This window comes from Apteryx mantelli, unplaced genomic scaffold (assembly GCF_036417845.1).
Source record: "Apteryx mantelli isolate bAptMan1 unplaced genomic scaffold, bAptMan1.hap1 HAP1_SCAFFOLD_393, whole genome shotgun sequence".
In the NCBI taxonomy this organism is placed as follows: Eukaryota; Metazoa; Chordata; class Aves; order Apterygiformes; family Apterygidae; genus Apteryx; species Apteryx mantelli.
The window spans coordinates 1-25,726 of NW_027118748.1; the positions used below are offsets into that span (position 1 = coordinate 1).

At 66.0% G+C, this 25,726-nt stretch overlaps 2 protein-coding genes across 2 annotated transcripts; both read left to right on the forward strand.

Annotated features, from left to right (window-relative positions):
• The first annotated feature begins 164 nt into the window (after positions 1–164).
• LOC136996423 (C-type lectin domain family 17, member A-like) lies at positions 165–5,221 on the forward strand. The gene is made up of 6 exons (XM_067317345.1): positions 165–234; positions 366–434; positions 1,493–1,576; positions 3,028–3,179; positions 3,375–3,484; positions 4,570–5,221. Exons 3-6 carry the CDS (start codon positions 1,510–1,512, stop codon positions 4,700–4,702), a joined length of 462 nt encoding a protein of 153 aa, XP_067173446.1. The 5' UTR covers positions 165–234; positions 366–434; positions 1,493–1,509; the 3' UTR covers positions 4,703–5,221.
• Positions 5,222–9,433: 4,212 nt separating this feature from the next.
• On the forward strand, positions 9,434–21,897 carry LOC136996422 (low affinity immunoglobulin epsilon Fc receptor-like). The gene is made up of 9 exons (XM_067317344.1): positions 9,434–9,515; positions 10,780–10,887; positions 11,554–11,616; positions 14,912–14,977; positions 15,615–15,674; positions 16,834–16,923; positions 18,492–18,643; positions 19,721–19,827; positions 21,652–21,897. Exons 1-9 carry the CDS (start codon positions 9,497–9,499, stop codon positions 21,788–21,790), a joined length of 804 nt encoding a protein of 267 aa, XP_067173445.1. The 5' UTR covers positions 9,434–9,496; the 3' UTR covers positions 21,791–21,897.
• Positions 21,898–25,726: the final 3,829 nt, after the last annotated feature.

A 25,726-nucleotide genomic window follows, 5' to 3' on the forward strand; every position in this document is an offset into this window, starting at 1 on the left:
TGCCCCTTTGGGGCATTTATTTGCCCCATGGGGGGGTATTTACCCTATTAGGGGGTTATTTGCCCCATGGCATGTGTGGGGGGGGGTGTTTCCGCCCCACAGGCCGCCTACTGCCCCGTTGCCCCTGCGGCGCCACCGCCGAGACCCCCCCGGGCTGCCAGGAACCCCGGGGGGGGCAGCTGCTGCCCTTCGGCCTCGGCCTCCTCCTCCTCCTGGGCCTGGGCCTGGGCGGCCGTGAGTATGGGGGGGGCAATTGCGCGGGGGGGGGGGGGCAATAGTGCAGGGGGGGCAATTGTGCGGGGGGGGGGAGCAATAGTGTGAGACCCTCATGCGAGCGACACCCTCCTGCCTGCTCCTGCCTGCAGTCGCCTGGTTCCGGCAGCAGCTCCGGGCCGAGGTCGGTGCCGACGTCGGGGCCGTGCGGGAGGCGCTGGGTGAGTCCGGCCGGGCGCTGAGCCCCGTTTCCGGGGTGCTGAGCCCCCTTCGCGGGTGCTGAGCCCCAAATTTGGGGTGCTGAGCCCCGTTTGTTGGGTGCTGCCTCCCGTTTTGGGGGTGCCGGGTCCTGTTTTCAGGGTGCTGGGTCCCGTTTTGGGGGTGCTGAGCCCTGTTTTTGGGGTGCTGAGCGGCTTTTCGGGGGTGCTGAGCCCCCACTTGGGGGTTCTGGCTCCTCTTCCGGGGTGCTGAGCCCCGATTTTGGGTGCTGAGTCCCAGTTTTAGCGTGACGAGCCCCATTTCTGGGGTGCTGGCTCCCGTTTTGGGGTGCTGAGCCCTGTTCTAGGGGTGCTGAGCCCCAATTTTGGGGTGTTGGTCCTGTTTTGGGGTGCTGAGCCCCATTTCTGGGGTGCTGGGTCCCGTTTTTGGGGTGCTGGGTCCCATTTTGGGGGTGCTGGGTCCCAATTTGGGGTGCTGACCCTCATTTTGGGGTGCTGAGCCCCATTTCTTGGGTGCTGTGACCCTATGTTGGGTGCTGAGCCCTCTTAGGGGGTGCTGAGCCCCATATCTGGGGTCCTGGGTCCCACTTTGGGGGTGCTGGGTCCCATTTTGGGGTACAGAGCCCTGCTTTTGGGGTGCTGAGCCCTGTTTTTGGGTGCTGAGCCCCTCTTTCAGGGTGCTGAGCCCCTATTTCGGGGTTCTGAGCCCTGTTTGGTGGTGCTGAGCCCCATTTCTGGGGTGCTGGGTCCCACTTTGGGGATACAGAGCCCTGCTTTTGGGGTGCTGAGCCCCATTTCTGGGGTGCTGAGCCCCGATATTGGGTGCTGAGCCCTGTTCGTGGGTGCTGAGCCCCATTTCTGGGGTGCTGGGTCCCTATTTTGGGGTGCTGAGCCCCTTTTTTGGGGGTGCTGAGCCCCGATATTGGGTGCTGAGCCCTCTTCGGGGGTGCTGAGCCCCATTTCTGGGGTGCTGAGCCCTGATGTTGGGGTGCTGAGCCCCGATGTTGGGTGCTGAGCCCCTATTTTGGGGGTGCTGAGCCCCCCCCGCCGGGTCCCCACAGGGAGCCTGGATGAGGCCATGGCGGCGGCGCGGACGCAGCAGCAGCAGCTGCAGCAGGATCTGGCCTCGCTGCGCGACTCCCTGGGTGAGTCCCGGACGCCTGGGCCCCTTCCCCGAACATCTGGGTCCCTTCCCCGAACGCCTGGGCCCCTCCCGGACACCTGGGCCCCTCCCCAGACACCTGGGCCCCTCCCCGGACGCCTGGGCCCCTTCCCCGAACATCTGGGTCCCTTCCCCGAACGCCTGGGCCCCTCCCGGACACCTGGGCCCCTCCCCGGACACCTGGGCCCCTCCCCGGACGCCTGGGCCCCTTCCCCGAACGTCTGGGTCCCTTCCCCGAACGCCTGGGCCTCTCCCCGGACGCCTGGGCCCCTTCCCTGAACATCTGGGTCCCTTCCCCGAACGCCTGGGCCCCTCCCCGGACGCCTGGGCCCCTTCCCCGAACGTCTGGGCCCCTTCCCCGAACATCTGGGTCCCTTCCCCGAACGCCTGGGCCCCTCCCCGGACGCCTGGGCCCCTCCCCAGATGCCTGGGCCCCTCCCGGACGCCTGGGCCCCTTCCCCGAACGCCTGGGCCCCGGATGCCTGGGCCCCTCCCGGATGCCTGGGCCCCTCCCCAGATGCCTGGGCCCCTCCCCGGACGCCTGGGCCCCTCCCAAACGCCTGGGTCCCGGCACCGGACGCCTGGGCCCCTTCCCCGAACGTCTGGGTCCCTTCCCCGAACGCCTGGGTCCCGCCCCGGACGCCTGGGCCCCTCCCCGGATGCCTGGGCCCCTCCCGGACGCCTGGGTCCCTTCCCCGGACGCCTGGGTCCCCGCTCCGGATGCCTGGGTTCCCTGGCAGGGGGGAGGGGGGATGGGGCCGCATTGGTGCCCGGACGCCTGGGCCCCTGCAGCATGTGGCAGAGCCCTGCCCGGACTCCTGGGCCCCCATGACGTGACCTAACCCTGCAGGGACGCCTGGGCCCCCATGACGTGACCTAACCCTGCCCGGACGCCTGGGCCCCCAGGACATGACCTAACCCTGCCCGGACTCCTGGGCCCCCATGACGTGACCTAACCCTGCCCGAACTCCTGGGCCCCCATGGTGTGACCTAACCCTGCCCGGACGCCTGGGCCCCCGTGATGTGACCTAACCCTGCCCGGACGCCTGGGCCCCCGTGATGTGACCTAACTCTGCCCGGACTCCTGGGCCCCCATGATGTGACCTAACTCTGCCCGGACTCCTGGGCCCCCATGACATGACCTAACCCTGCCCGGACGCCTGGGCCCCCAGGACATGACCTAACCCTGCCCGGACGCCTGGGCCCCCATGATGTGACCTAACCCTGCCCGGACGCCTGGGCCCCCAGGACGTGACCTAACCCTGCCCGGACTCCTGGGCCCCCATGACGTGACCTAACCCTGCCCGGACTCCTGGGCCCCCATGATGTGACCTAACCCTGCCCGGACTCCTGGGCCCTCACAGCCCGGACGCCTGGGCCCTGATGGGCACATGGCCGAACCCCACCCGGACACCTGGGCCCTCTCTCGTGCAGCGGAACTGTTGCGCCCGTGTCCCCGAGGTTGGGCGGCTTTCGGGGGCAGCTGCTACTTCTTCTCGGCGACGGGGCGGCGGTGGCGCGAGGCCGAAGGCTTCTGCGCCGCCCGGGGCGCCCACCTCCTCATCGTCGACTCGGCCGCCGAGCAGGTACCGGGCTGAGTCCCTGCCAACTCGCCGCACCCCAGGCGGGGTGGAGTATTTTGGGGAGGGCGCTCGCACTCGGGGATTTACGGCTGCCGTAATTCCTGGAGTAGGGGGGCAAGAGGAAATAAGGATGGGGGAGGGGAGAGCAGGAGGGACCCAGGCGTCCGGGACCCCCCCCCTCGCCCCCCCCCCCCCCAGGATTTCGTGGTGCGAACGGCGCCGCAGCCCCGCGGCTACTGGCTGGGCCTCAGCGACCGCGAGAAGGAGGGGAGCTGGCGCTGGCAGGATGGGACCCCCCTGGGGCTCAGGTACCGCCCGGGCCCCCCTCCCCCAAAAAGCCACCCCAAAATACCTCGTGGGACCCCCCAAAACCCACCTGGGACCCCCCAAAACCCCCTGGGACCCCTGGAATCCCCCTAAACCTCCTGGGACCCCCCCAAAACCCACCTGGGACCCCCAAAACCTCCCCAATCCTCTTGGGATCCCTCCCAAAACCCACCTGGGACCCCCAAAACCTCCCCAATCCTCTTAGGACCTCCCCAAAACCTACCTGGGACCCCCCAAGATCCCCTGGGACCCACCTAAACCTCCTGGGACCCCCCCAAAACCCACCTGGGACCCCCAAAACCTCCCCAATCCTCTTGGGACCCTCCCCAAAACCCACCTGGGACCCCCCAAGACCCCCTGGGACCCACCTAAACCTCCTGAGATCCCCCAAAACCCACCTGGGACCCCTGAAACCTTCCCAATCCTCCTGGGACCCCCCCAAAACCTACCTGGGACCCCCAAGACCCCCTGGGACCCACCTAAACCTCCTGAGACCCCCCAAAACCCACCTGGGTCCCCTGAAACCTCCCCAATCCTCCTGGGACCCCCCCAAAACCCACCTGGGACCCCCCAAGACCCCCTGGAACCCACCTAAACCTCCTGAGACCCCCCAAAACCCACCTGGGACCCCTAAACCTTCCCAATCCTCCTAGGACCCCCCCCCCAAAACCTACCTGGGACCCCCCAAGACCCCCTGGAACCCCCCAAGACCCCCCAAAACCCACCTGGGACCCCCAAAAAAATACCTTCCCAATCCTCCTGGGACCCCCCCAAAAACCCACCTGGGACCCCTAAGACCCACTGGGACACCCAAAACCTCCTGAGCCCCCCCAAAACCTCCCGGGTGGGACCCCCGAACCCCCCCCCTCCAAGACCCCCCCCCCAAATTGCTCCCAACACCCCCCAAAGCCCTCCAGGACCCCTGGTGGGTCCCCAGACCCTCGTGACCTCCAAAGCCCCCGTGACCCCTGACCTCCCGCCCCCTGACCCCCCCCGCCCCCGTGACCCCCGTGACCCCCAGACCCCACCCCACGTGACCCCTGACCCCCCCGGCCCCCCCCGGCAGCTTCTGGAGCTCGGGGGAACCCAACGGGGGGCGGGAGGAGAACTGCGGCACCCTGCTGCCCGACGGCCGCTGGAACGACCTGGCCTGCGACCGGCCCGACTACTGGGTGTGCGAGCGCCCCGCCGGGCCCTAGGGACGTCCCCAACGTCACCAACGTCACCAACGTCACCAACGTCACCAACGTCACCAACGTCACCAATGTCACCAACGTCACCAACGTCACCAACGTCACCCACGGCCCCAGCGTCTCCGTCCCCGGTTCTGCGGCCGGTCGGGGTTGGAGGCGTCTCTGGAGATGGTCTGGTCCAACCGACGTCTCCAACGTCCCCCGTGTCACCGTCCCCGATGTCCCCAACCCCGGTTCTGCGGCCGGTCGGGGTTGGAGGCGTCTCTGGAGATGGTCTGGTCCAACCGACGTCCCCAACGTCCCCCGTGTCACCGTCCCCGGTGTCCCCAACCCCGGTTCTGCGGCCGGTCGGGGTTGGAGGCGTCTCTGGAGATGTTCTGGTCCAACCGACGTCCCCAACGTCCCCCGTGTCACCGTCCCCGATGTCCCCAACCCCGGTTCTGCGGCCGGTCGGGGTTGGAGGCGTCTCTGGAGATGGTCTGGTCCAACCGACGTCCCCAACGTCCCCCGTGTCACCGTCCCCGATGTCCCCAACCCCAGTTCTGCGGCCGGTCGGGGTTGGAGGCGTCTCTGGAGGTGGTCTGGTCCAACCGACGTCCCCAACGTCCCCCGTGTCACCGTCCCCGGTGTCCCCAACCTCGGTTCTGCGGCCGGTCGGGGTTGGAGGCGTCTCTGGAGATGGTCTGGTCCAACCGACGTCCCCAACGTCCCCCGTGTCACCGTCCCCGGTGTCCCCAACCCCGGTTCTGCGGCCGGTCGGGGTTGGAGGCGTCTCTGGAGATGGTCTGGTCCAACCGACGTCCCCAACGTCCCCCGTGTCACCGTCCCCGGTGTCCCCAACCCCGGTTCTGCGGCCGGTCGGGGTTGGAGGCGTCTCTGGAGATGGTCTGGTCCAACCGACGTCCCCAACGTCCCCCGTGTCACCGTCCCCGGTGTCCCCAACCCCGGTTCTGCGGCCGGTCGGGGTTGGAGGCGTCTCTGGAGATGGTCTGGTCCAACCGACGTCCCCAGCGTCCCCCGTGTCACCGTCCCCGATGTCCCCAACCCCGGTTCTGCGGCCGGTCGGGGTTGGAGGCGTCTCTGGAGATGGTCTGGTCCAACCGACGTCCCCAGCGTCCCCCGTGTCACCGTCCCCGATGTCCCCAACCCCGGTTCTGCGGCCGGTCGGGGTTGGAGGCGTCTCTGGAGATGGTCTGGTCCAACCGACGTCCCCAGCGTCCCCCGTGTCACCGTCCCCGATGTCCCCAACCCCGGTTCTGCGGCCGGTCGGGGTTGGAGGTGTCTCTGGAGATGGTCTGGTCCAACCGACGTCCCCAGCGTCCCCCGTGTCACCGTCCCCGATGTCCCCAACCCCGGTTCTGCGGCCGGTCGGGGTTGGAGGTGTCTCTGGAGATGGTCTGGTCCAACCGACGTCCCCAGCGTCCCCCGTGTCACCGTCCCCGATGTCCCCAACCCCGGTTCTGCGGCCGGTCGGGGTTGGAGGCGTCTCTGGAGATGGTCTGGTCCAACCGACGTCCCCAGCGTCCCCCGTGTCACCGTCACCGTCCCCGACGTCCCCAGACCCTCCAACCGGCTGGGGCTGGTGGCATCCCTGGAGATGGCCACCAACATCTCCACCAACGTCCCCGCCAACCTCCCCACCCGCCTGCCCATCGACGTCCCCTGGATGCCCACCACCGTCCCCTGTCCCTGTGTCCCCAGCCGCCCGCTGTCCCCTGCCACCAGCCCCACCGCTGTCCCCGTGTCCCCTATGGCCACCCCCAATAAAGGCACCGTGGGGAGCCCACAGGACCTCGCTGATGGGGACAGGGGTGGCACGGGGACACGGGGACACGGGGAGGGGGGGACACAGGGACGTCCCCAGCCTGCGCACGGACCCCCCCCCCCCCCACGGTGCCCTCGGCGTGTCACGTCCCCGCGGGTTCCCCTGGGTCCCCACCGTGTCCCCCCAACCGGTGTCCCACGTGCCCACGTCCCTGCGACCCACGTGTCCCCCGTTTCCTGCGTGTCCCCTCATGTCCCACGTGTCCCTCAAGTCCCACGTGTTCCCCCCATGTCCCACGTGTCCCTGGGTGTCCTACATGTCCCCATGTCCCACCCCATGTCCCACGTGTCCCCCCAATGTCCCATGTGTCCCCAGATGTCCTACATGTCCCCCCAATGTCCCACGTGTCCCCCCAATGTCCCGTGTGTCCCCAGATGTCCTACATGTCCCCCCAATGTCCCACGTGTCCCCCCAATGTCCCATGTGTCCCCAGATGTCCTACATGTCCCCCCAATGTCCCACGTGTCCCCCCAATGTCCCATGTGTCCCCAGATGTCCTACATGTCCCCCCAATGTCCCACGTGTCCCCCCAATGTCCCATGTGTCCCCAGATGTCCTACATGTCCCCCCAATGTCCCACGTGTCCCCCCAATGTCCCGTGTGTCCCCAGATGTCCTACATGTCCCCCCAATGTCCCACGTGTCCCCCCAATGTCCCACGTGTCCCCAGATGTCCTACATGTCCCCCCAATGTCCCACGTGTCCCCCCAATGTCCCACGTGTCCCCAGATGTCCTACATGTCCCCATGTCCCACATGTCCCCCCAATGTCCCATGTGTCCCCAGATGTCCTACATGTCCCCATGTCCCACGTGTCCCCCCAATGTCCCACGTGTCCCCAGATGTCCTACATGTCCCCATGTCCCACGTGTCCCCCCAATGTCCCACGTGTCCCCAGATGTCCTACATGCCCCCATGTCCCACATGTCCCCCCAATGTCCCATGTGTCCCCAGATGTCCTACATGTCCCCATGTCCCACGTGTCCCCCCAATGTCCCACGTGTCCCCAGATGTCCTACATGTCCCCCCAATGTCCCACGTGTCCCCCCAATGTCCCACGTGTCCCCAGATGTCCTACATGTCCCCGTGTCCCACGTGTCCCCCCAATGTCCCACGTGTCCCCAGATGTCCTACATGTCCCCATGTCCCACGTGTCCCCCCAATGTCCCACGTGTCCCCAGATGTCCTACATGTCCCCCCAATGTCCCACGTGTCCCCCCAATGTCCCACGTGTCCCCAGATGCCCTACATGCCCCCATGTCCCACATGTCCCCCCAATGTCCCACGTGTCCCCAGATGTCCTACATGTCCCCGTGTCCCACATGTCCCCCCAATGTCCCACGTGTCCCCAGATGTCCTACATGTCCCCATGTCCCACATGTCCCCCCAATGTCCCACGTGTCCCCAGATGTCCTACATGTCCCCGTGTCCCACATGTCCCCCCAATGTCCCACGTGTCCCCAGATGTCCTACATGTCCCCGTGTCCCACATGTCCCCCCAATGTCCCACGTGTCCCCAGATGTCCTACATGTCCCCGTGTCCCACATGTCCCCCCAATGTCCCACGTGTCCCCAGATGTCCTACATGTCCCCATGTCCCACATGTCCCCCCAATGTCCCACGTGTCCCCAGATGTCCTACATGTCCCCGTGTCCCACATGTCCCCCCAATGTCCCACGTGTCCCCAGATGTCCTACATGTCCCCATGTCCCACATGTCCCCCCAATGTCCCACGTGTCCCCAGATGTCCTACATGTCCCCATGTCCCACGTGTCCCCCCAATGTCCCACGTGTCCCCAGATGTCCTACATGTCCCCATGTCCCACGTGTCCCCCCAATGTCCCATGTGTCCCCAGATGTCCTACATGTCCCCCCAATGTCCCACGTGTCCCCCCAATGTCCCGTGTGTCCCCAGATGTCCTACATGTCCCCCCAATGTCCCACGTGTCCCCCCAATGTCCCACGTGTCCCCAGATGTCCTACATGTCCCCATGTCCCACGTGTCCCCCCAATGTCCCACGTGTCCCCAGATGTCCTACATGCCCCCATGTCCCACATGTCCCCCCAATGTCCCACGTGTCCCCCCAATGTCCTATGTGTCCCCAGATGCCCTACATGCCCCCATGTCCCACATGTCCCCCCAATGTCCCACGTGTCCCCAGATGTCCTACATGTCCCCGTGTCCCACATGTCCCCCCAATGTCCCACGTGTCCCCAGATGTCCTACATGTCCCCGTGTCCCACGTGTCTCCCCAATGTCCCACGTGTCCCCAGATGTCCTACATGTCCCCGTGTCCCACATGTCCCCCCAATGTCCCACGTGTCCCCAGATGTCCTACATGTCCCCGTGTCCCACATGTCCCCCCAATGTCCCACGTGTCCCCAGATGTCCTACATGTCCCCATGTCCCACGTGTCTCCCCAATGTCCCATGCGTCCCCAGACGTCCTACATGTCCCCATGGCCAACGTGTCCCCCCCCATGGCCCATGCGTTCCCAGACGTCCTACATGTCCCTGTGGCCAACGTGTCCCCCCCCACGGCCCACGTGTCCCCCCCCCCGTGTCCCACGTGTCCCCCGTGTCCCCCGTCCCTTCCCCAGAACTCCCTCCCCGACCGCACGTGGCCTCCTTCCCCTTTCACTTCCCCCCCGGGGACACTGGGGACATTGGGGAGGGGACACGTCGTCCCGTCCCCCCCCCCCCCACAGGGTTGTGACACCCTCTGTCCGTCTCCCCCACCCGGACGCCTGGGACCGCTGGGAGGGCACCCACGGGTGGGGGCAACTGGGGACACGTGGCTCCACCCAGGGCTTTCTGGGGGGGGGGAGTGGGGTGGGAGGGGGGCAGCACCGTGGGGCAGGAACCGGGGGGAGGGTTTGGGGGGGGGGCTGAGCACAGCGGCGCTGGTGGCAGAGGTGGCAGCTGCCCACTTCCCAGCTGAGGCCAGACGACACTCGGTGCACGGCGGCAGGGAGCCATGGGCCAGGGCCGGGCAGGTACCGGCACCCACGGGGGGATATGGAGGGGGATATGGAGGGGATATGGAGGGGGGATATGGAAGGGGATATGGAGGGGGGATATGGAGGGATATGGAGGGGATATGGAGGGGGATATGGAGGGGGATATGGAGGGGGGATATGGAGGGGGGATATGGAGGGGGGATATGGAGGGGGATATGGAGGGGGATATGGAGGGGGGATATGGAGGGGGGATATGGAGGGGGATATGGAGGGGGATATGGAGGGGGGATATGGAGGGGGGATATGGAAGGGGATATGGAGGGGGGATATGGAGGGATATGGAGGGGATATGGAGGGGGATATGGAGGGGGATATGGAGGGGGGATATGGAGGGGGGATATGGAGGGGGGATATGGAGGGGGATATGGAGGGGGATATGGAGGGGGGATATGGAGGGGGGATATGGAGGGGGATATGGAGGGGGATATGGAGGGGGGATATGGAGGGGGATATGGAGGGGATATGGAGGGGGATATGGAGGGGGATATGGAGGGGGGATATGGAGGGGGGATATGGAGGGGGATATGGAGGGGGATATGGAGGGGGGATATGGAGGGGGGATATGGAGGGGGGATATGGAGAGGGATATGGAGGGAATATGGAGGGGGATATGGAGGGGGGATATGGAGGGGGGATATGGAGGGGGGATATGGAGGGGGATATGGAGGGGGGATATGGAGGGGGATATGGAGGGGGATATGGAGGGGGATATGGAGGGGGGATATGGAGGGGGATATGGAGGGGATATGGAGGGGGATATGGAGGGGGATATGGAGGGGGATATGGAGGGGGGATATGGAGGGGGATATGGAGGGGGATATGGAGGGGGATATGGAGGGGGATATGGAGGGGGGATATGGAGGGGGATATGGAGGGGGGATATGGAGGGGGATATGGAGGGGATATGGAGGGGGATATGGAGGGGGGATATGGAGGGGGGATATGGAGGGGGATATGGAGGGGGGATATGGAGGGGGATATGGAGGGGATATGGAGGGGGATATGGAGGGGGGATATGGAGGGGGGATATGGAGGGGGATATGGAGGGGAGGGAGCGGCTGGTCTCACTGTCGTTCCTTGTCCCTCTCCCCTGCGTGTCCCTGGCCCTGTGTCCCCTCCCCCGTCCTTGTGCCCCCCCATGTCCCCCCCGTCCCCCCTTTCCCCCATGTCCCCCCTCTCCCCCATGTCCCCCATGTCCCCCCGTGTCCCCCCCGTGTCCCCCCCGTGTCCCCCCCGCCAGGGTGGCAGCAGCGTCTCCAGGGTCTCCCCAGCTCCACGGGGCTGGTGGCCCTGCTGGCGGTGGCCTTCGTCGCCTGGGGGCTGCTGCTCGGCCTCCTCCTCGCCCGCTGTGAGTGGCACCGCCGGGCAGGGGACACGGGGGACGGGACACGGGACACCAGAGAGGGGACAGGGACCCGGGGCACGGGATAGGCACAAGGGATGGGGACACGGGACACAGGATGGGGACACGGGAGAAGGATGTGGGCATGGACATGGGATGGGGACACGGGACGGGGCAGGGACATGGGACACGGGATGGGGACACGGGAGAAGGACGTGGACACAGACATGGGATGGGGACATGGGACAGGGGCAGGGACATCAGCATGGACACGGGACATGGGACACCGGCATGGACATGGGACAGGGACATAGGACACCGGCATGGATAGGGGACAGGGACAGGGACATCAGCATGGACACAGGACACAATCATGGACATGGGACAGGGACATAGGACACCGGCATGGATAGGGGACAGGGACAGGGACACCAGCATGGACACAGGACACGGGGACACAGACATGAGGGACAGGGGACATGGGGGGACACGGGACCCAGGGGGACATGAGGGGACCCGGGGGACCCAGGGGATATGAGACGTGGGACAGGGCGCACAGGGACACGGGGGGACACGGGGCAAGGTGAGGGTGGTGGCAGGGGGTGACACGGGTGACGGGGCGGTGCGGTGGCGGGGTGACAGGTGACGGTGACATGTGTCCCCGTGGCGCAGACGCGGCGCTGACCCGGGAGATCCAGGACCTTCACGAGAGGCAGGGGCTGCTCGAGGCCAACGGTACCTGGGGACACGGGGGGGACAAGGGACATGGGGGGACATGGGGGGACATGGGGGGACATGGGGGACATGGGGGACATGGGGGGACATGGAGGGACATGGAGGACATGGAGGGACATGGAGGGACATGGGGGGACATGGGGGACATGGAGGGACATGGAGGGACATGGAGGGACATGGAGGGACATGGAAGGACATGGGGGGACATGGGGGACATGGGGGGACATGGAAGGACATGGAAGGACATGGGGGACATGGGGGACATGGGGGGACATGGAGGGACATGGAGGACATGGAGGGACATGGAGGGACATGGGGGACATGGGGGACATGGGGGGACATGGAGGGACATGGAGGACATGGAGGGACATGGAGGGACATGGGGGGACATGGGGGACATGGAGGGACATGGGGGACATGGGGGGACATGGAGGGACATGGGGGGACATGGAGGGACATGGGGGGACATGGGGGACATGGAAGGACATGGAGGGACATGGGGGGACGTGGAGGGACATGGGAGGACATGGGGGACATGGAAGGACATGGAGGGACATGGAGGGACATGGAGGGACATGGAGGGACATGGGGGGACATGGAGGGACATGGGGGGACATGGGGGACATGGAGGGACATGGAGGGACATGGAGGGACATGGGGGGACATGGGGGACATGGAGGGACATGGAGGGACATGGGGGGACATGGAGGACATGGAGGGACATGAGGGACATGGAGGGACATGGGGGGACATGGGGGACATGGAGGGACATGGGGGGACATGGAGGGACATGGAGGACATGGGGGGACATGGGGGACATGGGGGGACATGGGGGACATGGAGGGACATGGAGGGACATGGGGGGACATGGAGGGACATGGGGGACATGGGGGGACATGGAGGGACATCGAAGGACATGGGGGGACATGGAGGACATGGACATGGAGGGACATGGGGGGACATGGGGGACATGGAGGGACATGGAGGGACATGGGGGACATGGGGGGACATGGGGGACATGGAGGACATGGGGGGACATGGGGGGACATGGGGGGACATGGAGGGACATGGGGGACATGGGGGACATGGAGGGACATGGAGGGACATGGAGGACATGGGGGACATGGAGGGACATGGAGGGACATGGGGGGACATGGGGGACATGGAGGACATGGGGGGACATGGGGGGACATGGGGGGACATGGAGGGACATGGGGGACATGGGGGACATGGAGGGACATGGAGGGACATGGGGGGACATGGAGGGACATGGAGGACATGGAGGACATGGAGGGACATGGGGGGACATGGGGGACATGGAGGGACATGAGGGACATGGAGGGACATGGGGGGACATGGAGGGACATGGAGGACATGGAGGGACATGGAGGGACATGGAGGGACATGGGGGACATGGAAGGACATGGAGGGACATGGAGGGACATGGGGGGACATGGGGGACATGGAGGGACATGGAGGGACATGGGGGACATGGAGGGACATGGAGGGACATGGGGGGACATGGAGGGACATGGAGGGACATGGGGGGACATGGGGGGACATGGAGGGACATGGAGGGACATGGGGGACATGGAGGGACATGGAGGGACATGGGGGGACATGGAAGGACATGGAGGACATGGAGGGACATGGAGGGACATGGGGGGACATGGAGGGACATGGAGGGACATGGGGGGACATGGAGGGACATGGAAGGACATGGAGGGACATGGAAGGACATGGAGGACATGGAGGGACATGGAGGGACATGGAAGGACATGGAGGACATGGAGGACATGGAAGGACATGGAGGGACATGGAAGGACATGGAGGGACATGGGGGGACATGGAGGGACATGGAGGGACATGGAGGGACATGGAGGGACATGGGGGACATGGAGGGACATGGAGGGACATGGGGGACATGGAGGGACATGGGGGACATGGGGGAACATGGAGGGACATGGGGGACATGGAGGGACATGGAAGGACATGGAGGGACATGGGGGGACATGGGGGACATGGGGGGACATGGAGGGACATGGAGGGACATGGGGGGACATGGGGGACATGGAGGGACATGGGGGACATGGAGGGACATGGAAGGACATGGAGGGACATGGAGGGACATGGGGGGACATGGGGGACATGGGGGAACATGGAGGGACATGGGGGACATGGAAGGACATGGAGGGACATGGGGGACATGGAGGGACATGGAAGGACATGGAGGGACATGGGGGGACATGGGGGACATGGAGGGACATGGAGGGACATGGAGGGACATGGAAGGACATGGAGGGACATGGAGGGACATGGAGGGACATGGGGGGACATGGGGGACATGGAGGGACATGGGGGACATGGAGGGACATGGAAGGACATGGAGGGACATGGAGGGACATGGAGGGACATGGAGGGACATGGGGGGACATGGGGGACATGGAGGGACATGGGGGACATGGAGGGACATGGAAGGACATGGAGGGACATGGGGGGACATGGGGGACATGGAGGGACATGGAGGGACATGGAGGGACATGAGGGACATGGAGGGACGTGGAGGGACATGGAGGGACATAGGGGGACATGGAGGGACATGGAGGACATGGAGGGACATGGGGGAACATGGAGGGACATGGGGGACATGGAGGGACATGGAAGGACATGGAGGGACATGGGGGACATGGAGGGACATGGAGGGACATGGAGGGACATGGGGGACATGAGGGACATGGAAGGACATGGAGGGACATGGAGGGACATGGAAGGACATGGAGGAACATGGAGGGACATGGAGGACATGGAGGGACATGGGGGAACATGGAGGGACATGGAAGGACATGGAGGGACATGGGGGACATGGAGGGACATGGAGGGACATGGAGGGACATGGGGGACATGGGGGACATGAGGGACATGGAAGGACATGGAGGGACATGGAGGGACATGGGGGACATGGGGGGACATGGGGGAACATGGGGGACATGGGGGGACATGGAGGGACATGGAGGGACATGGAGGGACATGGGGGACATGGGGGACATGGAGGGACATGGAAGGACATGGAGGGACATGGGGGACATGGGGGGACATGGAGGGACATGGGGGACATGGTGGGACATGGGGGGACATGGGGGACACGGAGGGGCATGGGGGAACATTGGGGACATGGGGAGGGATGAGGGGACATGGGGATGAGGGGCCACGGGGATGGGGGACACGGCGGGACAGGGGGACGTGTGGGAGGACATGGGGACACGCGGGGACACGCGGGTGACAGCGGCTCCCGCAGGCTCGAGGCTGGCGACGGAGCTGACGACGCTGGAGGGGAACCAGACCCAGCTGCATCAGCTCGGTGCGTCCCCAACATGTCCCCAACGTGTCCCCAACGTGTCACCGTGTCACCCGTGTCACCCCGTCACCCGTGTCCCTGCATCCCCGGGTCGCCCACGTCCCCAGCGTCACCCGCAGCCCTGCGTCACCTTCATCGCCCGGCTCCCCCCCCCCCCGCATCACCCATGTCCCCCCGTGTCACCCTCAGGTCCCCCTGGGCCACCTGGTGTCACTGACTTCCCCGCCACATCCCCCATGTCCCCCCGGGTCCCCCCCACCTCCCGCCGGGTGCCACCTCTGCCCGCGTTCCTGTGTCCCCACGTCCCCATGTCCCCCATGTCCCCATGACCCCATGTCCCATGTCTGGTGTCCCCTGTCCCATGTCCCCCACGTCCCCATGACCTCGTGTCCCATGTCCTGTGTCCCCTGTCCCCATACCCCATGTCCCCATGTCCCCATGACCTCGTGTCCCATGTCCTGTGTCCCATGTCCCCATATCCTGTGTCCCCCATGTCCCCATGACCTCATGTCCCATGTCCTGTGTCCCATGTCCCCATATCCTGTGTCCCCCATGTCCCCATGACCCCATGTCCCATGTCCTGTGTCCCCTGTCCCAAATCCCCTGCCCCCTGTCCCATGTCCCCTGTCCCTGTCCCCAGGCATGAAGGCAGGGACTTTCCTGGAGACCCTGGAGACCAACCAGAGCCGGACCCGCACAGAAGGTGGGACATGGGGACATGGGGGGACATGGGGGACATGGGGACATGAGGGGACATGGAGGGACATGGGGGGACATGGGGACATGGGGGGACATGGGGGACATGGGGGGACATGGGGACATGAGGGGACATGGAGGGACATGGGGGACATGGGGACATGGGGGGACATGGGGGGACATGGGGGACATGGAGGGACATGGGGGGACATGGGGACATGGGGGGACATGGAGGGACATGAGGGGACATGGAGGGACATGGGGGGACATGGGGACATGGGGGGACATGGGGGGACATGGGGGACATGGGGGGACATGGAGGACATGGGGGGACATGGGGGACATGGGAGGGCGGAAAAAGGGGGGAAGTGGGAAATGGAGGATGCTGGGATGCCCCGTGGGTGCCTCATGGGTGTCGGGGTCCCCCGTGGGGTGCTCACGGGTGCCCGTGGGAGCCCTGTGGGTGCCCATGGGTGCCCCATGGGTGTTGAGGTGCCCCATGGGTGCTGTGGGTGCCCCATGGGCACTGTGGGTGCCCCGTGGGTGTTGGGATGCCCCATGGGTGTTGAGGTGCCCCATGGGTGTCCCGTGGGTGCTGTGGGTGTTCTGTGGGTGCTGGGGTGCCCATGGGTGCTGTGGGTGCCCCATGGGCACTGTGGATGCCCCATGGGTGCTGGGATGCCCCATGGGCACTGGGGATGCCCATGGGTGCCGTGGGTGCCCCATGGGCACTGCGGGTGCCCCGTGGGTGCTGGGATGCCCCATGGGTGCTGGGGTGCCCCATGGGCACTGGGGATGCCCCACGGGCGCCGTGGGTGCCCCGTGGGCGCTGCGGGTGCCCCGTGGGTGTTGGGATGCCCCATGGGTGCTGGGATGCCCCATGGACACTGGGGATGCCCCACGGGCGCCGTGGGAGCCCCGTGGGCGCTGCGGGTGCCCCGTGGGTGCTGGGATGCCCCATGGGTGCCGGGATGCCCCATGGGCACTGGGGATGCCCATGGGTGCCGTGGGTGCCCCGTGGGCGCTGCGGGTGCCCCGTGGGTGCTGGGATGCCCCATGGGTGCTGGGATGCCCCATGGACGCTGGGGATGCCCCACGGGCGCCGTGGGTGCCCCGTGGGCGCTGTGGGTGCCCCGTGGGTGCCCCACGCGGCCGCGGCCCCGCAGTGTCGAGGACGATGGTGGCCCTGCAACGGGACCGTGACCGCACCCGGGACGAGCTGCACCGGCTGCTGAAGGCCCTCTGGGAGGGACACGGTGAGCCCGGACGCCTGGGCCCCTCTCCCTGGGGTGCCCGGACGCCTGGGCCCCTCTCCCTAGGGTGCCCGGACACCTGGGTCCCTCTCCCTAGGGTGCCTGGACGCCTGGGTCCTTCTCCCTAGGGTGCCCGGACGCCTGGGCCCCTCTCCCTAGGGTGCCCGGACGCCTGGGTCCTTCTCCCTAGGGTGCCCGGACGCCTGGGTCCTTCTCCCTAGGGTGCTCGGACGCCTGGGTCCCTCTCCCTAGGGTGCCCGGACGCCTGGGTCCTTCTCCCTGGGGTGCCCGGACGCCTGGGCCCCTCTCCCTAGGGCGCCCGGACACCTGGGCCCCTCTCCCTGGGGCGCCCGGACGCCTGGGTCCTTGGGAGGGTGGACACTGGGGTCCCCATGGGTGGGTTCCCGGACGCCTGGGCCCCCGGTTGGGCATCCGGACACCTGGGCCCCTGGTTGGGCACCCGGATGCCTGGGCCCCCGAGTGGGTTCCTGGACCCCTGGGTGGCTTCCCGGACACCTGGGCCCCCAGTTGGGCACCCGGACGCCTGGGTCCATGGGTGGGTTCCCGGACGCCTGGGCCCCCGGTTGGGCACCCGGACGCCTGGGTCCATGGGTGGTTTGCTGGACCCTTGGGTGGGTTCCCAGATGCCTGGGTCCATGGGTGGGTGCTTGGACGCCTGGGTCCATTGGTGGGTGCTCGGACGCCTGGGCCCTCGGGTGGGTTCCTGGACCCCTGGGTGGGCACCCGGATGCCTGGGTCCATGGGTGGGTTCCTGGACTCCTTGGTCCCTTGATGGGTTCCCGGACGCCTGGGCCCCTGGTTGGGCACCCAGACGCCTGGGTCCATGGGTGGGTTCCTGGACACCTGGGTGGGTTCCCAGGCACCTGGGTGGGTTCCCGGACACCTGGGCCCCCGGTTGGGCACCCAGACGCCTGGGTCCATTGGTGGGTGCTCGGACGCCTGGGCCCTCGGGTGGGTTCCTGGACCCCTGGGTGGGCACCCGGATGCCTGGGTCCATGGGTGGGTTCCTGGACTCCTTGGTCCCTTGATGGGTTCCCGGACGCCTGGGCCCCTGGTTGGGCACCTGGACGCCTGGGTCCATGGGTGGGTTCCTGGACACCTGGGTGGGTTCCCAGGCACCTGGGTGGGTTCCCGGATGCCTGGGTCCATGGGTGGGTGCTCGGATGCCTGGGCCCCTGGGTGGTTTCCCAGACACCTGGGCCCCCGGTTGGGCACCCGGACGCCTGGGTCCATGGGTGGGTTCCCGGACACCTGGGCCCCCGGGTGGGTTCCTGGACCCCTGGGTGGGTTCCCGGACACCTGGGCCCCCGGTTGGGCACCCGGACGCCTGGGTCCATGGGTGGGTTCCCGGCTGCCTGGGCCCCCGGTTGGGCACCCGGACGCCTGGGTCCATGGGTGGGTTCCCGGCTGCCTGGGCCCCCAGTTGGGCACCCGGACGCCTGGGTCCATGGGTGGGTTCCTGGACACCTGGGTGGGTTCCCGGACACCTGGGCCCCCGGTTGGGCACCCGGATGCCTGGGCCCCCGGGCGGGTGGTGACGCAGGGTGCAGGCCCGGGGTGCCCCGTGTGCCCCCCGGGCTGGCAGCTCAACGCAGGCAGCTGCTACGCCGTGGGCAACGGGACGGCGGGCTGGGGGCAGGCCCAGAGCGCCTGCCGGGAGCAGGGGGCCGCCCTGGCCACCATCGGCACCTCCCAGGAGCAGGTGGGTGCTGGGGCGCCGCTGGGGGGCACTGGGAGCACTGGGGGGACTGGGAGCACTGGGAGGGCTGGGGATACTGGGGGGACTGGGGCGACTGGAGGATACTGGGGAGTCTGGGGGCACTGGTGGCACAGGGGGAACTGGGGACACCAGGGGGACTGGGAGCACTGGGGTGACTGGGGGATACTGGGAGCACTGGGGGGACTGGGAGGGCTGGGAATACTTGGGGGGACTGGGGATACTGGGGGGACTGGGGTGTACTGGGGGGACTGGGGATACTGGAGAGTCTGGGGGCACTGGTGGCACAGGGGGAACTGGGGGCAGCAGGGCGACTGGGAGCACTGGGGGGACTGGGGGATACTGGGGACACCGGGGCGTACGGGGGGGATACTGGGGGGACTGGGAGCACTGGGGGGGCTGGGAGGGCTGGGGATACTTGGGGGTACTGGGGATACTGGGGGGACTGGAGGATACTGGGGAATCTGGGGGCACTGGTGGCACAGGGGGAACTGGGGGCACCAGGGGGGGACTGGGGGCACTGGGGTGACTGGGGGATACTGGGAGCACTGGGGGGACTGGGGGATACTGGGGACACCGGGGCGTACGGGGGGGATACTGGGGAGACTGGGGGCACTGGGGATACTGGGGAGGATTAGGGGCACTGGGGGGACTGGGAGGGCTGGGGGTGCTGGGGATACTGGGGGATACTGGGGATACTGGGGGATACTGGGGACACTGGGACATACTGGGAGTACTGGGGATACTGGGGGGACTGGAGAATACTGGGGAGGATTAGGGGCACTGGGGGGGCACCAGGGACACTGGGGGGCCTGGGGATACTGGTGGGACTGGGGACACTGGGGACACTGGGAACACTGGGGCATACTGGGGGGGACAGGGACCCTGGGGACCCCGGACCATGGGCTTGGGGACACGGGGACCTCTTTGCTGCGGGGGGGACCCTGGGGACGCCGGGAGAAGAGGGGGGACACCACAGGGGCAGGGGGCCGTGGGGGACCGTGGGGGGGCCACCGGGGGGCCGCGGGGCGGGGGCGAGGTCCCCACGGCCGGCGTCCCCAGGCCTTCGTCACCACCCTGGTGCCCCGCCACGACGTCTGGATCGGCCTCCACGACCGCAGCACCGAGGGCACCTTCGAGTGGGCCGACGGCTCCCCCCTGAGCTACCAGTGCGTGGGGGGCGGGGGGACACGGGGGGGGACACACGGGGGGGGACACGGGGGGTGTGGGGGCATGGGGCACGTGGAGGGAGGTGGAGAACAGGGGGGTCATGGAGGGACATGGGGGGACATGGGGGGACATGGAGGGACATGGAAGGACATGGAGGGACATGGAGGGACATGGGGGACATGGGGGGACATGGAGGGACATGGGGGGACATGGGGCACATGGAGGGAGGTGGAGAACATGGGGGTCATGGAGGACACGGGGACGTGGAGGGACATGGAGGGACATGGAGGGACATGGGGGGACATGGAGGGACATGGGGGGACATGGGGGGACATGGGGGACATGGAGGGACATGGAGGGACATGGAGGGACATGAGGGACATGGAGGGACATGGAGGGACATGGGGACATGGGGGGACATGGGGGGACATGGGGGACATGGAGGGACATGGAGGGACATGAGGGACATGGAGGGACATGGAAGGACATGGGGGGACATGGATGGACATGGGGACATGGGGGACATGGAGGGACATGGGGGGACATGGGGGACATGGAGGGACATGGAGGGACATGGTGGGACATGGAAGGACATGGGGGACATGGAGGGACATGGGGGGACATGGGGGACATGGAGGGACATGGAGGGACATGGTGGGACATGGAAGGACATGAGGGACATGGGGACATGGGGGGACATGGGGGGACATGGAGGGACATGGGGGACATGGAGGGACATGGGGGGACATGAGGGACATGGAGGGACATGGGGGGACATGGGGGACATGGAGGGACATGGAAGGACATGGGGGGACATGGATGGACATGGGGACATGGGGGACATGGAGGGACATGGGGGGACATGGGGGACATGGAGGGACATGGAGGGACATGGTGGGACATGGAAGGACATGGGGGGACATGGGGGACATGGAGGGACATGGTGGGACATGGGGGGACATGGAGGGACATGGAGGGACATGGGGGGACATGGAGGGACATGGAGGGACATGGGGGGACATGGATGGACATGGGGACATGGGGGACATGGAGGGACATGGAGGGACATGGGGGACATGGAGGGACATGGAAGGACATGGGGGGACATGGATGGACATGGGGACATGGGGGACATGGAGGGACATGGGGGGACATGGGGGACATGGAGGGACATGGAGGGACATGGTGGGACATGGAAGGACATGGGGGGACATGGGGGACATGGAGGGACATGGTGGGACATGGGGGGACATGGAGGGACATGGAGGGACATGGAAGGACATGGGGGGACATGGATGGACATGGGGACATGGGGGACATGGAGGGACATGGGGGACATGGGGGGACATGGGGGACATGGAGGGACATGGAGGGACATGGTGGGACATGGGGGGACATGGAGGGACATGGAGGGACATGGGGGAACATGGGGGGACATGGAGGGACATGGGGGACATGGAGGGACATGGGGGGACATGGAGAGACATGGGGGGACATGGAAGGACATGGGGGGACATGGGGGACATGGAGGGACATGGAGAACATGGGTTCATGGAGAACATGGGGTTCATGGAGGACATGGACATGGAGAATATGGGGTTCAGGGAGGACACGAGGACATGGGGAGCCATGGGGGGGACATGGGGAAACATGGGGGAGACCCAGGGACATGGGGGGACATGAGGACATGGAGGGACATGGAGAACATGGGGTTCATGGAGGACATGAGGACATGAGGAGCCATGGGGGGACACGGCGGTGGTGGCTCCGGGTGCTGCGGGAGGACACGGGGTCACCGGTGACAACGGCGCGGTGCCGGGCAGGAACTGGGCCCGGCAGCAGCCGGACGAGGCCGGGACGGGCGAGGACTGCGTGACCATGGGGGTCGGCGGGCGCTGGGCCGACCGGGCCTGCGCCTCGTCCCCCGGCGGGTGGCTCTGCGAGCGTCCCTGGAGCTGCTGACCGGGCCACCGGGGCCACCGGGGCCACCGCGGGGACGGACCGCGCCGGGCGATCCACCAGCTCCAGCGTCCCGGGGACCTCCTGCACCCGTGGGAGCTCCTGCACCCATGGGACCTCCTGCACCCGTGGGAGCTGCAGCACCTGTGGGAGCTCCTGGACCCATGGGAGCTGCTGGATCCATGGGAGCTCCAGCACCTGTGGGGTCTCCTGGATCCATGGGAGCTCCTGGATCCACGGGAGCTGCTGGACCCATGGGAGCTCCAGCACCTGTGGGAGCTCCTGCACCCATGGGAGCTCCTGGATCTATGGCAGCTCCTGCACCCATGGGAGCTCCTGGACCCATGGGAGCTCCAGCACCTGTGGGACCTCCTGCACCCATGGGAGCTCCTGGATCCATGGGACCTCCAGCACCCATGGATCCCCAAGAAAGCCAGGAGACCCCAGCACCCATGGGAGCTCCTGGACCCGTGGGATCTCCTGGACCAATGGGACCTCCAGCACCTGTGGGACCTCCAGCACCCATGGGACCTCCTGGACCCATGGGAGCTCCAGCACCTGTGGATCCCCAAGAAAGTCAGGAGACCCCAGCACCCAAGGGACCTCCTGGACCAGTGGGAGCTCCTGGACCCACGGGAGCTCCAGCACCCATGAGCCCTCCTGGACCAATGGGTCCCCGAGAAAGCCAGGAGACCCCAGCACCCACGGGACCTCCTAGACCCATGGGATCTCCTGGACCCATGGGACCTCCTGTACCCATGAGTCCCCAAGAAAGCCAGGAGACCCCAGCACCCACGGGACCTCCCGTCCCCCCAGTCCTGGCCCCCCGGCTGCGCTCGGGGACGTTGGCGGTGGCAATAAACCTCCTGCAGCCCCCAGAAGGCCCAGTGATGGAACGGGTGACACCGGGGCGGGTGACACCAGGGTGGGATGGGTGACACCAGGGCAGGTGACACCAGGATTGGATGGGTGATACTGCGATGGGGCAGGACGGGTGACACTGAGATGGGACAGGACAAGTGACAGTGGGGTGGGACAGGTGACACCAGGATGGGATGGGTGACACCACGATGGGACAAGATGGGTGAAACCAGGGTGGGACAGGTGACACCAGGGTGGGACAGGTGACACCAGGACGGGTGACATTGGGGCATGGCCCAGGGACCGCACCGGGGGAGCGTCTGGGCCACATCTGGGGCCAGATCGGGGCCACATCTGGGTGGCACCAGCAGCGACGGCGGCCACACCTGGGGCACATCTGGAGACATGGGGTCCACGCAGGACACATTTTGGGGGACACATCCGGGCCCACCGGGGTGACACTCGCGGGTGCCATTTGGGGACACTTCAGGGACACTACGGTGACATCTGGGGCCCATTCACGGGGGCTGCGGTGGGTCACATCTGGGGCAGACCGGGAACATCTGGATGGGTGACGGCGAGGCGTTGGGTGGCCCTTGGGACACACCTGGAGGCCACATCTGGGGTGACACCTCCGGGGGACCATCAGGGCACATCCGGAGGTGACATCTGGGCACAGCTGGGGACACCGATGGGGACATCGGGGCTCCGGGACCTTCTCCCCACCCCTGTCACCCTCCAGCCCGATGGGACCCAGGTGTCCGGGGACCACCCCGGGGAGGGTGACAGGGTGGGGGGGGACAAGTGAAGGGGTCCCCTCAGGAGCCCCCCAAAACCACCCCAGTGACAGGCAGCTCCAGACAACAAGGTTTAATGGTGGTCAAGGGTGGGTGGGGCCCGGACACCTGGGTCCCTCGGACACCTGGGTCCCTCGGACACTTGGGTTCCTCAGACATTTGGGTCCCTCAGACACTTGGGTTCCTCAGACACTTGGGTTTCTTGGACACTTGGGTTCCTTGGACACTTGGGTTTCTTGGACACTTGGGTTCCTCAGATACTCGGGTTCCTCAGATACTTGGGTCCCTCAGACACTTGGGTTCCTCAGACACTTGGGTTTCTTGGACACTTGGGTTCCTCGGACACTTGGGTCCCTCAGACACTTGGGTTCCTCGGACACTTGGGTTCTTTGGACACTTGGGTTTCTTGGACACTTGGGTTCATCAGACACTTGGGTTTCTTGGACACTTGGGTTCCTCGGACACTTGGGTCCCTCAGACACTTGGGTTCCTCGGACACTTGGGTTCCTCAGACGCTTGGGTTTCTTGGACACTTGGGTTCCTCAGACACTTGGGTTCCTTGGACACTTGGGTTCCTCAGACGCTTGGGTTTCTTGGACACTTGGGTTCCTTGGACACTTGGGTTCCTCAGACACTTGGGTTCCTCAGACACTTGGGTTCCTCGGACACTTGGGTTCCTTGGACACTTGGGTTCCTCAGACACTTGGGTTCCTCGGACACTTGGGTCCCTCAGACACTTGGGTCCCTCAGACACTTGGGTTCCTCGGACACTTGGGTCCCTCAGACACTTGGGTTCCTCAGACACTTGGGTTCCTCAGGCATTTGGGTTTCTTGGACACTTGGGTTTCTTGGACACTTGGGTTCATCAGATGCTTGGGTTTCTCGGACACTTGGGTTCCTCAGACACTTGGGTTCCTCAGACACTTGGGTTTCTTGGACACTTGGGTTCATCAGATGCTTGGGTTTCTCGGACACTTGGGTTCCTCAGACACTTGGGTTCCTCGGACACTTGGGTTCCTCAGACACTTGGGTTCCTGGGACACCTGGGTCCTGGACGGCTGGTCCTAGACACCTGGGTGATGGACACCTGGGCCCAGATGTTGGGGGGACCCAGGCGTCCGGGTCACCCACAGGGAGCAGGGACCCAGGTGTCCGGGTCCATCAAGGACCCAGGTGTCCGGGTCACCCACAGGGAACAGGGACCCAGGTGTCCTGGCCCCACGGGGACAAGGAGGGGACCCAGGTGTCTGGGTCACCCATGGGTAGCAGGGACCCAGGTGTCCTGGCCCCACGGGGACAAGGAGGGGGCCCAGGTGTCCGGGTCACTGGCGGGGGGGTTCGGGGGTGCCGAGCCCCGCGAGCAGGCGAGCGACCTCATCCCGGAGCTTCTCCTCCTGCGCCGCCGTGTCCGTCGCGAACTGCGACCCTGGGCGCAGAGGTCGGGGGTCGCTGGGGGCCGGGGGCCACCCAGGTTTGGGGGTCCCCCATGGGGGGGGGCGTGGTTTGGGGGTTCGGTTTTGGGGTCCCCCCCATTGGGTTGGGGTTGGGTTTTGGGGTCCCCAGGTGGGTTCAGGGTTGGGTTTGGGGGTCCCCCAGGTGGGTCACGCTCAGGTTCAGGGTTGAGTTTTGGGGTCCCCACTTGGGTCGGGGTTGAGTTTTGGGGTCCCCCCGTTGGGTAGAGTTTTGGGGTCCCCAGTTGGGTCGGGGTTGAGTTTTGGGGTCCCCAGTTGGGTCAAGGTTGGGTTTGGGGGTCCCCCAGGTGGGTCACGCTCGGGTTCGGGGTTGAGTTTTGGGGTCCCACCCCATTGGGTTGAGTTTTGGGGTCCCCAGTTGGGTCAGGTCGGGTTTTGGGGTCCCCAGGTGGGTCACGTTCAGGTTCAGGGTTGAGTTTTGGGGTCCCCAGTTGGGTCAGGGTTGGGTTTGGGGGTCCCCCAGGTGGATCACATTTGGGTTTGGGGTTGAATTTTGGGGTCCCCCCGTTGGGTAGAGTTTTGGGGTCCCCAGTTGGGTCGGGGTTGGGTTTTGGGGTCCCCCAGGTGGGTCAAGGTTGGGTTTGGGGGTCCCCAGGTGGGTCACGCTCGGGTTCGGGGTTGAGTTTTGGGGTCCCCAGTTGGGTCAAGTTGAGTTTTGGGGTCCCCAGTTGGGTCAAGGTTGGGTTTGGGGGTCCCCCAGGTGGGTCACGCTCGGGTTCGGGGTTGAGTTTTGGGGTCCCACCCCATTGGGTTGAGTTTTGGGGTCCCCAGTTGGGTCAGGTCGGGTTTTGGGGTCCCCAGGTGGGTCA